Source organism: Ruditapes philippinarum, unplaced genomic scaffold, assembly GCF_026571515.1.
Source record: "Ruditapes philippinarum isolate M1 unplaced genomic scaffold, ASM2657151v2 ctg2429_1_1_1_1, whole genome shotgun sequence".
NCBI classification, from domain to species: Eukaryota; Metazoa; Mollusca; class Bivalvia; order Venerida; family Veneridae; genus Ruditapes; species Ruditapes philippinarum.
This window is the reverse complement of record NW_026857914.1, coordinates 19821-32600: the sequence shown is the minus strand read 5'-3', so window position 1 is coordinate 32600 and position 12780 is coordinate 19821. Positions and strand designations below refer to the sequence as shown.

Below are 12780 nucleotides of genomic sequence, written 5' to 3'. Positions count from 1 at the left end.
CAAGTCAATATATATGCGGCAATCATTGGTGGAATTAGAAAACCACTAAATATTCTATTTCACATGTGAACACCAGCTCGTATATTAACTCGTGGCTTCGCAACTCGTGAAAATATTACATCTAGCGTTCACACTATGAAGGACATATTTGAACTTACATGCAAATAAAACATGTTCTCTTTGTAAACTGCAAGAGATCAGAACATCATCTTTGTGAGTCTAATCAATTAGTCAGATCCATACATTGTTGGGAAACTAGGAGTAGGAGGCTCTGAATAGCTCTTGCCATCATTCGAAAATTAACGGGACCAAAAAAAAAACCCTTACCGGACGAAACACCCACTTAAAAAAATTGTAAATGTTCATTTTAGATTGGAGCAAATGAGGAGTGTAGTGCAGGAAGTAAACTTTCTGCTCTTAAGCTGACCTAAACATTTATGCATTCACCTGACGTTTTATAATGAAAAATTTGCAGTTGTGTTCATACGGCGATGCTCATGAAACATTCAAAAAGCGGCGTATTGTCCCCAAACAAAGTATTTGCTTAGTTAAGGAACAATGATTAATGGGGGACGAAAATGAAATAGAAAGCAATTAGAAGGGATAAGAGGTTATTCAACCGAATCTTTCTCTCATAATCCCTATAAATAAAAGATTCAATACAAATGAATAAAGTTTAGCAATTAGTTAATATATGCGAGTTTGGATAACCACCACTTACCTTTACTTATCTTTTATTTAATCATACGCTGTTTCATATAGGACGTCATTGCGATAATGCCAAATCGAATGTAATTGTTGAAAGAAAAATACTTTATTTAAAAAGAATCTGTTTGATAACCAACAATTTTTTAACAAAATTGCCAACATCTGACATCTTGTAAAATATGTAATAAAAAGTACATCAAAAACGATTGTATTACAAAATAATATATTTCGGCATCAATGCACTGGTATTTGTCAGCTATGATATCAAAATCAGTAACAGTACTGCATATATATTTTTAACTCTCCCTTCTCAAATTCTGAACATTTGCTCCATCATTACTCGATAAAACTGTCTGTGGGATAATTAATTTACGTATAAATTTAATTCTGACAAATATCACATAAGGTATTTATCACAGTTGCTTTGTCTATCACGTAATACAGTCGTTCATTAAGTAAGTCTTATAATGTGTTGGACCATCTCCAATCTGATACGTAATGCAGATGTCAAGAAATCTGAAAAACAAAAGATATCAATTATCATAACTGATATGGAATCGTATCATTTTATAACAAAAATAAAACAGACTATTTCATAAAAATTGAATGCTAGAAAGACATTGTAATATATCATTGTATTTTACCTGATACAAAACAACAACAAAAAACGTATATGCCACCGACAACGTACCTGTGTGCATCTATATGCGGTTTGATAGAAATGCTTCCCTTTATCACAGTGTCTTGTATAACGGCACATGGATCATCTATGTAAAATAGTGTTTGTGACCAATGAGTCTGTCTGTAAATATAAACATAAAGTAACATGGAAATAAGAAATATAATGTGATATTTATAAACCATGGACATTTCTTATCTTAACACTTCTAAAGTAAGATAACAATGAAAAAAAGTAAAACTATTCTTGAAATGATAAAAGCATATTTGTTGTTGTTGTGTTTTTGTTGTTCTGTTGTATTTCTGTTCCATATAATTGATACATAAGTTTAATCGTCAATATTTTTGAAACAAGATGGTAAACTTTTGTTCATTTTTGGCACTTGCGTCAACAATCTAAAACAGTTTTATAAAATAAAAGTTTAGATGACCTACATGATTTCTGAATCAGCGGTGTGAGACAAATGAACATTAGACCAAATGTTTGAGATCAATGTCAAGGAGAAAGAGTTATTACACTAGAATTTTACCATAAGTATTATTGTAGATTTTAACAAGAAACATACTCAGCATAAGGCGATGTGGTAAGAGTTATACTTTCTGGAAATCCAACATCAAACCATGTTGTAAAACCATGTATGTTAGATTGACCAAAACAATGGAATGTAAAATCTTTCTGTAAAAGTAAATGTTACAATTATAATTCTGAAGCAATCTTTTCAGAAGAGTGTGTATATTTATTGTTATTGGTTACCCTCTTTACTAAGAATATTCATCATTTGCAATTATTTTAGAAAACATAACATATTACATAATAATTTTCAAAATAGTTGTATATGTTTATTGTCTGATATATTTCAACTTTTCAGAATTTCCAAACATAAATCAAATATATATAGTTAAATTATAATGCCTTGTTATACTGAATATCATGAAAAAGCAATAATTTGCGCCATTTCATTTGTACAAAATACTACAGTGTAAGGAAGCGTAAATACCTGAACGTTTTGCAGGTCATCTGCAGTTGCTGTTTTGAGATTCAAATGACATATTTGTTCAGCATAAGCCTGGATACTGTCTGGTGATATACTGGTAACATGAACCTGTTCTAGCAAAAATATAGTAGATATTTTTTAAGTAAATCTTATTTTATTCTTTAATATAAATGAAATTAGATAAAAAAAAACTTTTTTAAGCAAATTATACATTCAATCTACATTAGCTACACCTCCGTGGTTTTTCGTTGATTTTTATATATCTGTTTAGATATCATTTTCAAAATGTTTATATACGTACTTGATATAGATTTTCGTGCGTACGGTTTCATACATTCCATCGATAACTTGTACACGGATTGAATCTCCGACCAGAAATCAAGCCTGAATGTTAAAAAATGTATAAAAATATTATTTAGTGTATAAGTGTAATAACAGAATAAGATTAACAACAAGCTGAATACTCGATGATGTCTTACAGCTCAAAGTAAAATAGATTAAAATAAGACTTGTGGTGAAGATAAAAAAAACAAAAACGTCTTTTTCTTATATCTGATTTTCTTCATATCTTAGATTGAAGAGAGATAAATATGGTTGTTCGTCAAAGACATATTGATGTGAACAACATAAAAAAGACAATACAAATAATTGACAGGTATTTTCACTCAATAAGTTAGTCAATAAGTCACTTAACACATACCTGTTATCATAATCGTTGTCAGTAAATGGAGCAATGTAAAGGCTTGCCATAGATGGAAACATTTCACCATCCTTTAAAAACAAAATAACCAAATAGTGTATAAGATATAAGCAAGTATTGTATCAGGCATAATATAGTTGAATTTAAAAACTGTACTCAATACATGTATACATCAATTGACATAACCTTTATGTAGGCAATATTACATTACGTTTATAGATAGATTGTTTACCTTTCTCAGCCATCTATCACGGCACTGTAGTACACAAGGCAGCATTGACTCATAAAACAAGCAATATCCCTGGAATTAAACATCACATCTTAAAAATATCAAATGCATTAGAATAAATTAAGATCACCTGTATACAATTCAGTAAAAACAAGGTAATAACAATATGAACTTGTTTTCCCCCTTTCATTTTTAACCTACAACACATGCCGTTTTATATTTAATTGAATAGTTTTAATTGTTACTGTGAAACATATTTTCTGACCGTCATTTGAAAATTGTTTCTAGTTAAAATTGACCAGACCAAAAGAAGAAGAAAAAGACAAAGTTGTTTATACACACCATCCATTCACTAACAATAACATCAAGTTTTTCCGGAAATATTACTTTCTGAAAGAAGAGAAGAGACATTCATGAGAATACACGTCAGAAGCATTTGATAAACATCACAAATTATAGGAAATGTCAAGTGTAATCAACGTATGCAGCAAGTGAAATAAGGAAGCATGTACTTTATCGTCACTGCACTATATAATTTTTCAGGTATTCATTGCCTGTTCTGATCCATCATACTTTACCATCTACCTACAGTTATTGCAAGATATAGTGATAAAATGCTTTCATGCGAATTATTCTTGCTAATAAAAGCTAGGATATTTTCTTCTTTGTCTTACAAATAATAAACGTTTAAATATGCTATCACAATACCAATCAAAAGGTAGATTTGTTAGCGCAAACGCCTATCACATGAAATAATAAATGATATTTTCTTAAATAATGTAAAATTAAAGAAAATAGAAAAAAAAGAACACCAAGAAAGACGTTTAAAATGAAAAATGGAAAGATAAATGTTTTATAATAGTTACATCCCATATCATCTTTCACATTTAAACATTGTTTTAAGTTTGTAATTCATATACCGGACTTCGACTATAGCGGGGTAAAGAGATAAATTGATATGAGAACATTTTAACCTAAAAGCCTACTGTTCCCCTGAAATTCTTTTATTTTTACTAATGCATTCAACTTTTAGTGTCCTGTTATAGTGCCAAAAAGGTACTCATTGGCGAAAAGTTACTCATTTGTACGGAATACAAAAATACAACTCTGTTTTCATTTTGCTACTTTCATGACTAATAATTTCACATTCACCACTACTTTCGTCGGGCAAAAAGTATCTAATATGCTCATTACCATTATTAAAACTTAATGTTTTCCCTTTCTTTATATTCATTACTAAGGCATAAAATTCTACTTAGTCTAGTGTTTAGTTGTACCTCTGCTAAGATTTTTATTGCAGTAAATAAAAAGTATAACAAACCTCCACTGTGTTGTGAACAACCTCGATCCTGTCTGTCATTTTGTTTTCATCTACAATAGCCTGAGTTTGTTTTGCTATATCACTAGCCTCTATTGCATATACTAAAACATCCAAACAATAAATGGAGAAGGCAATTATTTACGTCAAAACATATCAATCACATAATGTACACAAAGAAAAGTAAGATCAAATTTTCTGATATGACATTGTTTCAATTTATTTACGTACAGTTTTTTAGACAATACCGAAGGAAACAAAATGCCCTGATTTACTGATTCAAATATCTTTCAATGTATCAATCATCTATTGTAACTGAATGTTCGTAAGAAATTATCTTATATAGAATATGTAAATAAATCATCTATTATTTTTCATTTAAGCTTCAAATCTTAAAAAAATACAAAATACTATGATATTTATATGTATTAACAAAAGTTTCTTTTGTTTAGTAATTAAAATTTAATCAATAAGACCTCCAGCCCAAACACATGTATAATAAGGTAATGTAAAATACAATGAAATATCAATTAATAAAGTCAAGGATTACCAATAAACCTTTCAGTCTATAATTCATAATTAGCTTGATACACATTAGCATATTTCCAATATTATATCATTATATAAAATGTAAGAAATAAAGGAAACATTTAAGGGCCTTCAATAAGTGATGGCATGGTGTGACTGTCGACTGATTTTCATCAGATTTAATAAGATGTTTTCAAAAAAAATCATTTAATTTTATTTACAAAGATTAAATTTGAAAAAAAAACGTTTATTGCGCCGAACCTTTTTGTTTCGGCGAAAATGTATCTTTTCGTGTTTTGTAAGACATTTGCCTTTTGCGCCTGGACAAAAAAAATTAAGAAAAGTGACCTAGAATGACAAAAATGGTCTAGTCTTAGTGAATAAAATAAAGGGGTGTGTATTAAAACATGTAATAAAATCTTACACCTCATGATCGTTCTAAATGTAGACCCTTGTAACGTTTCCGTATAAAAGTGACTATGAATGACAAAAAATGGTCTAGTTTTTGTGAATAAAACAATCGATGTGTGTTCAAACATCTTATCAACTGGAACAAAAATCGTCTTATACCTCGTCATCACACGTAATGGGGACCCTTTAATGTTTCCTTATTGTCTTCTAATACTTTATACACAAAGCACATCTTCTCATTAGGCATGAAAATTGGTTAAAGCATGAAGTCTCATCATCGGTTTTAACTTGATAATGTATGATACTTAATACACAAAGCATGACATAATTGGTATAAGCAAAGTCATACCATCAACTTTACCTAGTAATGCATAGGAATTTGAACATATCAATTAAATGTAAGAAATACATGTACATGTTCCTACATTCTCAATAAACATGAAGTCATAAACTTACAATGACAGAATTTGACAAACACAATTAAAATTTAATGAATCTAAACACTGAATTTCATAAGACATATTGTCTCTCATTCTAATCCTGTTTGTTAAGAATATTTGAATTGCTCTCTGTAAATTGTAAATTGTAACAAGTATATATATTCTGAGAAATAAAATATGTTTAAACTAAACTAAACACTGACAGAAAGTATTCTCTTTTTTAAAGAGTTATTTATAAACATGGCTAAGTTTCTAATAGCATGTGTAGTGTCACGTGAAATCAATGTGTAGTTTTATAAAACTAAGATTAATATTGTTCAAGTATATTTTATGGACTGTTTTGTTTATACAAAAATTATTTGAAATAAAATAAAATCATGTAAAACCTGCAAAGGCAAACAATATTCTGATTCTTATACCTTTTTTAGCACCTGCTTGAATACAGAACACCGACAAAATACCAGTGCCAGCACCAATATCGGCCACGACCTTTCCCCGAATACTCTCATAATTCTTCAGAATTGCGTATCTGAAATTCAATATAATGAATGTAATTAGCAAAACCTAAAACCAACGCTACTCATATAATTCTACTCTTTTCGTATCAGTAATGTGAATTTTGAAGTTGAAAATATATTGCAAAAACTCAAAAGTGTTATCGAACCATATACCACATTTGTAACACATACTAGTAACCTTCTTTGTACAAATTTTAATTGTTGTTATCCTCAAACAAGTAAGATTTAATGAAAATAACTTTATATTATTTTTTTTCAGATAAGTAAGAAACAAATTTCTCAGTGTTAGATTGTGTTATTTGCAACTGTTAAAGAACCCTGTTTTACAAGCACTCTAATAGTGCTTTTATTATTATGTAAATACGTTGCATTTAGAACAAAGCTTTAATAAGATTTGTCTTTCGTAAAATATCAAATTAAACATTTTATGAAATTACAATACTCCAGCTTAATAGCAGCTGTTTTGATAACTGTTAGAACTATAATCTAAAACACTATCATGATAAATTTCCCGTGATGCTTTGAAAATTCCATGTTTATGCCTAGGAAGAATATACTGAATTAGACTTTGTTCTCAGTTCTTAAGTTTGATATAAGCTAATAGTTTATATCATTACGCATGTAAGTTATGTAATGTAAGTTAAAAAATTAGAACAAAAACATATAAACATACTTCTTATTCCCTTGCACAATTTATCATATACTTCAACTGAGTAAGATACGTTAATACATGTTCATGTATATATGTAATATCGTAGCACATAAAGCTTAAAAAAGGAAAAATATACACATCAAAATCAAAACAAAAAAAATTTCGTACAGTATTTTTCTCATCCTTTAACACCGACCTATGCAAAGATACAGTATAAACTATAACAGAAGCATGGAAATAACCATTAGCTTAGCTACGGACAATAGTTGAGGAAACTTTCTGTCAGAGTATAAACTTCAAATTTAATAATGCGTCTTTATCACATATGTCATGGTAGGTAGATAAGATTATTTCAACTAATAATTAGTAGTTGAAAAGATATTAAACTGTATTTCAAGCAATTATCGGTAAACGATATTTAAATAATAATAGGTTGAGTATTTCTAAAATGTGATCTAGATCGAGCGTTTATTTCTTCTTCATTCATCATTTAAGGATAATATACCGATAGGAGTACATTAAAATCTGGATAAAGTGTAATCCCTCGGAAGCATTATCAAAATTACATAGAAATTGAATTGACTCGGTTTGATTGAATCTGCACATTAAGGATAAAGCTTGAACAGAACCTTTCGCTCCTGTTTTTTTTTTGCATATTATGCCGGATACGTCATATATATATTTTGTTCGTAAATTCGATTACATGTTTTACAAAATATTTTTACACCAATTCTGCATTAGAGTTATAATAATAGACCTAAACATGTGAAATCCTTACAACCTGCAGTATAAAAACAAAAATAAAGTTGTTACAAACCTAGTTTATCATATCTCCATATTTTAGTAAATTACCTACTTAAGTAGATAATTTATCTCAATTGGACTTATTATGTTTGGTAATGCAATCACATACAAGAAAAGTAGCCAAATATATCGTTAAAGCGGGTATTTTAAGATGAAGCTTACTAAAGTGCTCATCATTGTTTTAACATGTGTTTAACCATATTTTCCATAATACCCAAACTACAATTTTTAATCATTCAGTGGTTTTTGTCAATCACATACTTAATATACAGACAGCTTGATATTGTTTACATTCTTAATTATTAAAATATCATGCAGAATTCGTTTATATCGTTAAGCCATGCTTAAGATGTCATAAGTATGAATGTGGTACATAATAACTTTATAATTTACATTTACAATAACTACCATTCTATTGTGCAGTAATAATCTTATATACTCATGATGACTCTGTCTATAAATGTTTTATATATGTCTTAATATAGGTGACTTTAAGTACATTGGGTCAGTGTAAATGATGTTACTCTAAATTCACATGTAAAAAGCAGAAAGAATATTGATACATATGGAACTAGTTCTTTAAGAGATCTTTAACCGTAGGAAACATACCTGTTAAAAACTGTACGGAACATACCTGTAAAAACTAAATTTACCTGTTAGCAGGCTTCTAACCTCGTATATACTTGAATACCCTTAGTTATATAATAATGAGGAATATTCAGTATAGTTTGCAGAATATGTCACAAAACATCAACGTTCCGAAATCATTTCTCCTTTGTATTATTTTGCAAAGCAAATATTTGACTGCAATATTTAAATTTCCATTTACATCTTCTTATTATACCGACGAGAGTTCAGGTGTTTAGCATTATATTTTACTTCATATATATCTATTGATATCATATTCATGTTAAATAATTATTTTTTTACTTTCCAAACCACCTCCCTCCACTATTTTGCTTGATATGTGTTAAATTATCTATTTTATTCAAAGTATACTCAGAAATAATAAAACGATAAGTTTTAAAAATTATAAAATGATAGAAAATTGTTGACAGTTGCTCGGATGAAGAAATCACAGCAAAGTTTAAACCCTCAGACATCAAGTAAAAACAATTACATCATAAAACAAAAATGCTTTCCTAGTCAAGTGTTACATGTTTATGTACTCGTATTTCTCCTACCTGTATGCATTTGTTCTAATAGTGTCACTTAACATTTCCTCGTGAACACAAATGCCTGCATAGCTCCTGAAAAAAAGGATTACAAAAATATAATATGGAATGATCGACAATATTTGAAGAATTTCTTCTGAGATATTATCCTGTGTTAAATTAAATTATATATAATGCATTCGTCAGCATTCCATACTTTTGTATTACACATTTGTGCTTAGATTAATTGTGTGATTTTAATGGCTAACTTGTTTCCCTTATAGTTTCCCGATTAGTTAAGATAATTGTACCTGACTAAAAAAGTAATACCGGTATCAAAGTATATTGTTTTTATAATAGACATATCTTATAACAACATGTTGTCTCTATTTTATGTCTCAGGCCCAATTGCCATCGTATTTCCAAAGTAAAGGTATAAGATATGCATGAAATATGTGTTTCAATAATAATGGAATTGTGATCGATAAAGCTTTAAACAAAGCATTGAAATAACATTTTAGAAGATAAAATTGCATTAAAAAATATTGATATTTTTCGGTAAAAAACAATTGAGTGTATCCTTTTGAAACAATCATGGGACAAGATATAGGAGTTCAAGGTAAAAAAGAACAAAGGAAATACTTTTATGTAAAAAATGATATCTTTAATACTTTTACAAAAACATGAATATTGAAAAATTAGAAAAATTAAGAGGATGTTTAATTGGTGCAGATTTATTTCAAGAAGCTACGTACAGAATATTAAGTAACATAAATATATAACATAATGCAGATTGAGAGCTGATATTAGAAATGAGCTAACAGACACTCTCCATCAACATATATTAACATATTTAAATGTCTATCATATTAGGAGTTAATAAGATTGATTTATAATATAATTGAAGGAAAAGTGAATTGCCAAAAATAAAAAGGCAATAACTAAGAATTAAAAACGAAATAAAATTAAATAAAAATAATACTGAAACCTAATGAAAAATCGAGCGAAACGAATAAAATATGTAGTGATTAGACTGATAAAAGTGTAGATATCTTTCTTTATATCGTTACCGACTTCACATTACTTACTTGCAATTGTATCAAATTGTCACTCTCCATTTACTAGTAATACAATTTTATCATGGCAATGTATTTTGAGGTACTGGTTAACAGGTCTCACAGCATATGTTTATGATTTAAGAAATATTAGGATTCTAAGTACTGAACAAAAGTAATATTGCAAGCGTATTTTTTTTACAGTTTACTGACGTAGGCACAATAGTTACAAATAATTCAAATTCTTTTTTTCAAATGTTTGTGTTTTCTTACCATTTGAGAGATACTTGAAATTTAATAAATAATATGCTAACTAAAGTATAAGGATAAAATGAACAAGGAGGATAAAGCAATTTGTTTAAGGAACTCAAATGTGTTCGAAAAACCAAAAAACTTAAAATTTGTACTTCTTAAAAATATCAGCTGCGGCACTCAAACAGTATGATATACAAGAAATGATCAATACATATAATCAGAAACAAATTGAAATTTGTATTTTGTGCTATTCTTAGCCGAAAACACAAACTTACTACTGTCGCAAATTTTCTATTTCAATAATAAAATTAACTATATAGGTCATTTATATGGTCTTACATTTGTTGAATTTATTATCATTGTAAAAATATTTGTAATACTCATTTCATTCAGTTTATTTGATATTTTGTAAAACATTTATTAACTTTTATTATTCATCATCTCCTGACCTGCGTTTTATATTGCTATAGAACAAACTAATTAAATTTGTATAGCTTTAGAAAAACTTCTCTTTGATTTTTCAACTTACGTAAAATAATCTTCGTCATGTTTTTGTCTCTTTTTCCTTTCTTCATTTTCTCCATCGTCAGTATGTCCAACTTTAAAACAGGACATGAAGTAAGCTATTATATCCATCATGAAACATACCATGTTCCAGATCCAAACAATACTCATTGTTCCGATTCTCTCTTTATTTGATTTTTATCGTTAATCGTTCATGATACAATGACTTCTGTTATGTTGTTTTTTCAAGGTATGTTTGCTGCTGTTCTCCTCATAGAACAAAACTACTATGATTTATACAAACTAAAATCAGTTTTAATTTTGACTAGAATTTATATCCTCCTATATCCATCTGTGTAAGCTTTTGCTCTATATCAATAATAATTCCTCTAAATTTAACTATTTAATATTATTTATTTATTCAATACAATATATTATTCACAGCATTTGCATTACAATCTAAAACAAAAAAGTTTATTTTTCATGTTTCTACCAACTTGTTTTGCAATTTTTCTTAAAGGAATATATCCATTAATTCAAAACTCTTTTGTACCTTTCTCTCATAACTTCAAAACACCTCTCTTCTTGTTATCACCTTTCCCCAATAACTACAATACTACTTCTTTGTAACATTTGACTTAACTTTGTCATTTGTACTTACATACTTTACATTGTGTATTGATTTATTATTTCACAACTTTCTTAACAAACGTTAAAGTCGTCAATACACTTTATATTTCTAACTGCTTAATCACAATTGTTTGAAACATAATTCACACTAAATCAGCTTCTTTCTAAGTGAACGGCATTTGTGCTTTTAAATAAAAGGAAAAATTACTAGTAAAGTACGTTACAATCGCTCACTCAGATACTTAAAAAAATAATTCCGTTGTCCATTTAGCACAAATGTATATTGCTGATTTATCCAAATTCACTCATTCAGTAGTAATATTACTTCCATGTAGTTTATTTCAAAAACCTGTTTGTAAAGGATAAAGTATTCCGACTGATATATCTTTCTTTTAATCAGCATGGTTATTTGGAAACTGTTTTCTTTTCTCGTTGAGCGTATAGTGAAATTCTCCACATTGCTACCAAAGCCGATACTCTTTTAACTGCTACAGCGTATAGCATGTTTATTCCACCGTATCGATGCTTATATAATTAATGCGAAAAAAACCGTTTGACTTCAATATTTTATATCTCCTAGACCTGCGATGAGTGATATATGATTCAAACATTTCATATAAATCTTGCAACTGTTTCTAAATTATTTAATTCAGGAATTCAATAAAAGTCATAGTAAACGATACTGTTGAAGCTTTTTATTGCTCATATTCAAGTTCATAGCAAATACAAAATTGTTTGTATCGTTTGAATTACTTTTTATTACTTTTAAGTACTTATATTGCCTTTGTATATCTTTATTGTCTCGCCTTGACCGACATATTCGAATTTTTTCTCCTTAAGTTTAGAATTAGGCATACTGGAGTTTCAACAGGAGAAGATGCTCCATTTTGTTTAGCGTGCAATTAATACTTAAATGTTAACCATTTCCTTCTTGAATGCCATGATTGTACATGTTCGTGATAGATTTTATCGGGTCAATTCACTTATAAAACTTTTTATCTAAGTTCTATCCAAAAACCCTGATCTATTTATTAGAGGAAAATTAACTTGTATTCTATGATTTAAATAACTGAATTGTACCGACTCTTCTTAGGTCCATTTATTTTTATGTTCGGCCCGGTATGATCAGTTATGTGTCAGTGTCGCCAATAACCACCTCTCGCTAAGAAAACAAAAAAAACAAAAATATCATGATCATATA

General features: G+C 28.7%; 1 protein-coding gene across 1 annotated transcript; it reads right to left on the bottom strand.

Annotated features, from left to right (window-relative positions):
- Positions 1 to 978: 978 nt before the first annotated feature.
- Positions 979 to 12063, bottom strand: LOC132751494 (protein arginine N-methyltransferase 6-like). Its single transcript, XM_060741660.1, has 12 exons — positions 10975 to 12063; positions 9166 to 9231; positions 6427 to 6536; positions 4632 to 4732; positions 3653 to 3700; positions 3314 to 3382; positions 3082 to 3152; positions 2683 to 2765; positions 2385 to 2494; positions 1953 to 2062; positions 1400 to 1510; positions 979 to 1224 (listed from the first exon to the last, which is right to left on the bottom strand). The coding sequence occupies exons 1-12, from the start codon at positions 11118 to 11120 to the stop codon at positions 1140 to 1142; spliced, it is 1110 nt and encodes a 369-aa protein (XP_060597643.1). The 5' UTR covers positions 11121 to 12063; the 3' UTR covers positions 979 to 1139.
- Positions 12064 to 12780: the final 717 nt, after the last annotated feature.

Coding starts and splice junctions, on each gene's coding strand:
- LOC132751494 (XM_060741660.1), bottom strand. CDS start 11,120: ATGAGTATTGTTTGGATCTGGAACATGGTATGTTTCATGATGGATATA. Junction 4,733..6,426: donor TCAAGCAGGTGCTAAAAAAG/GTATAAGAATCA, acceptor TGGATGTTTTAG/TATATGCAATAGAGGCTAGT. Junction 1,511..1,952: donor ACCACATCGCCTTATGCTGA/GTATGTTTCTTG, acceptor TTATATTTACAG/ACAGACTCATTGGTCACAAA.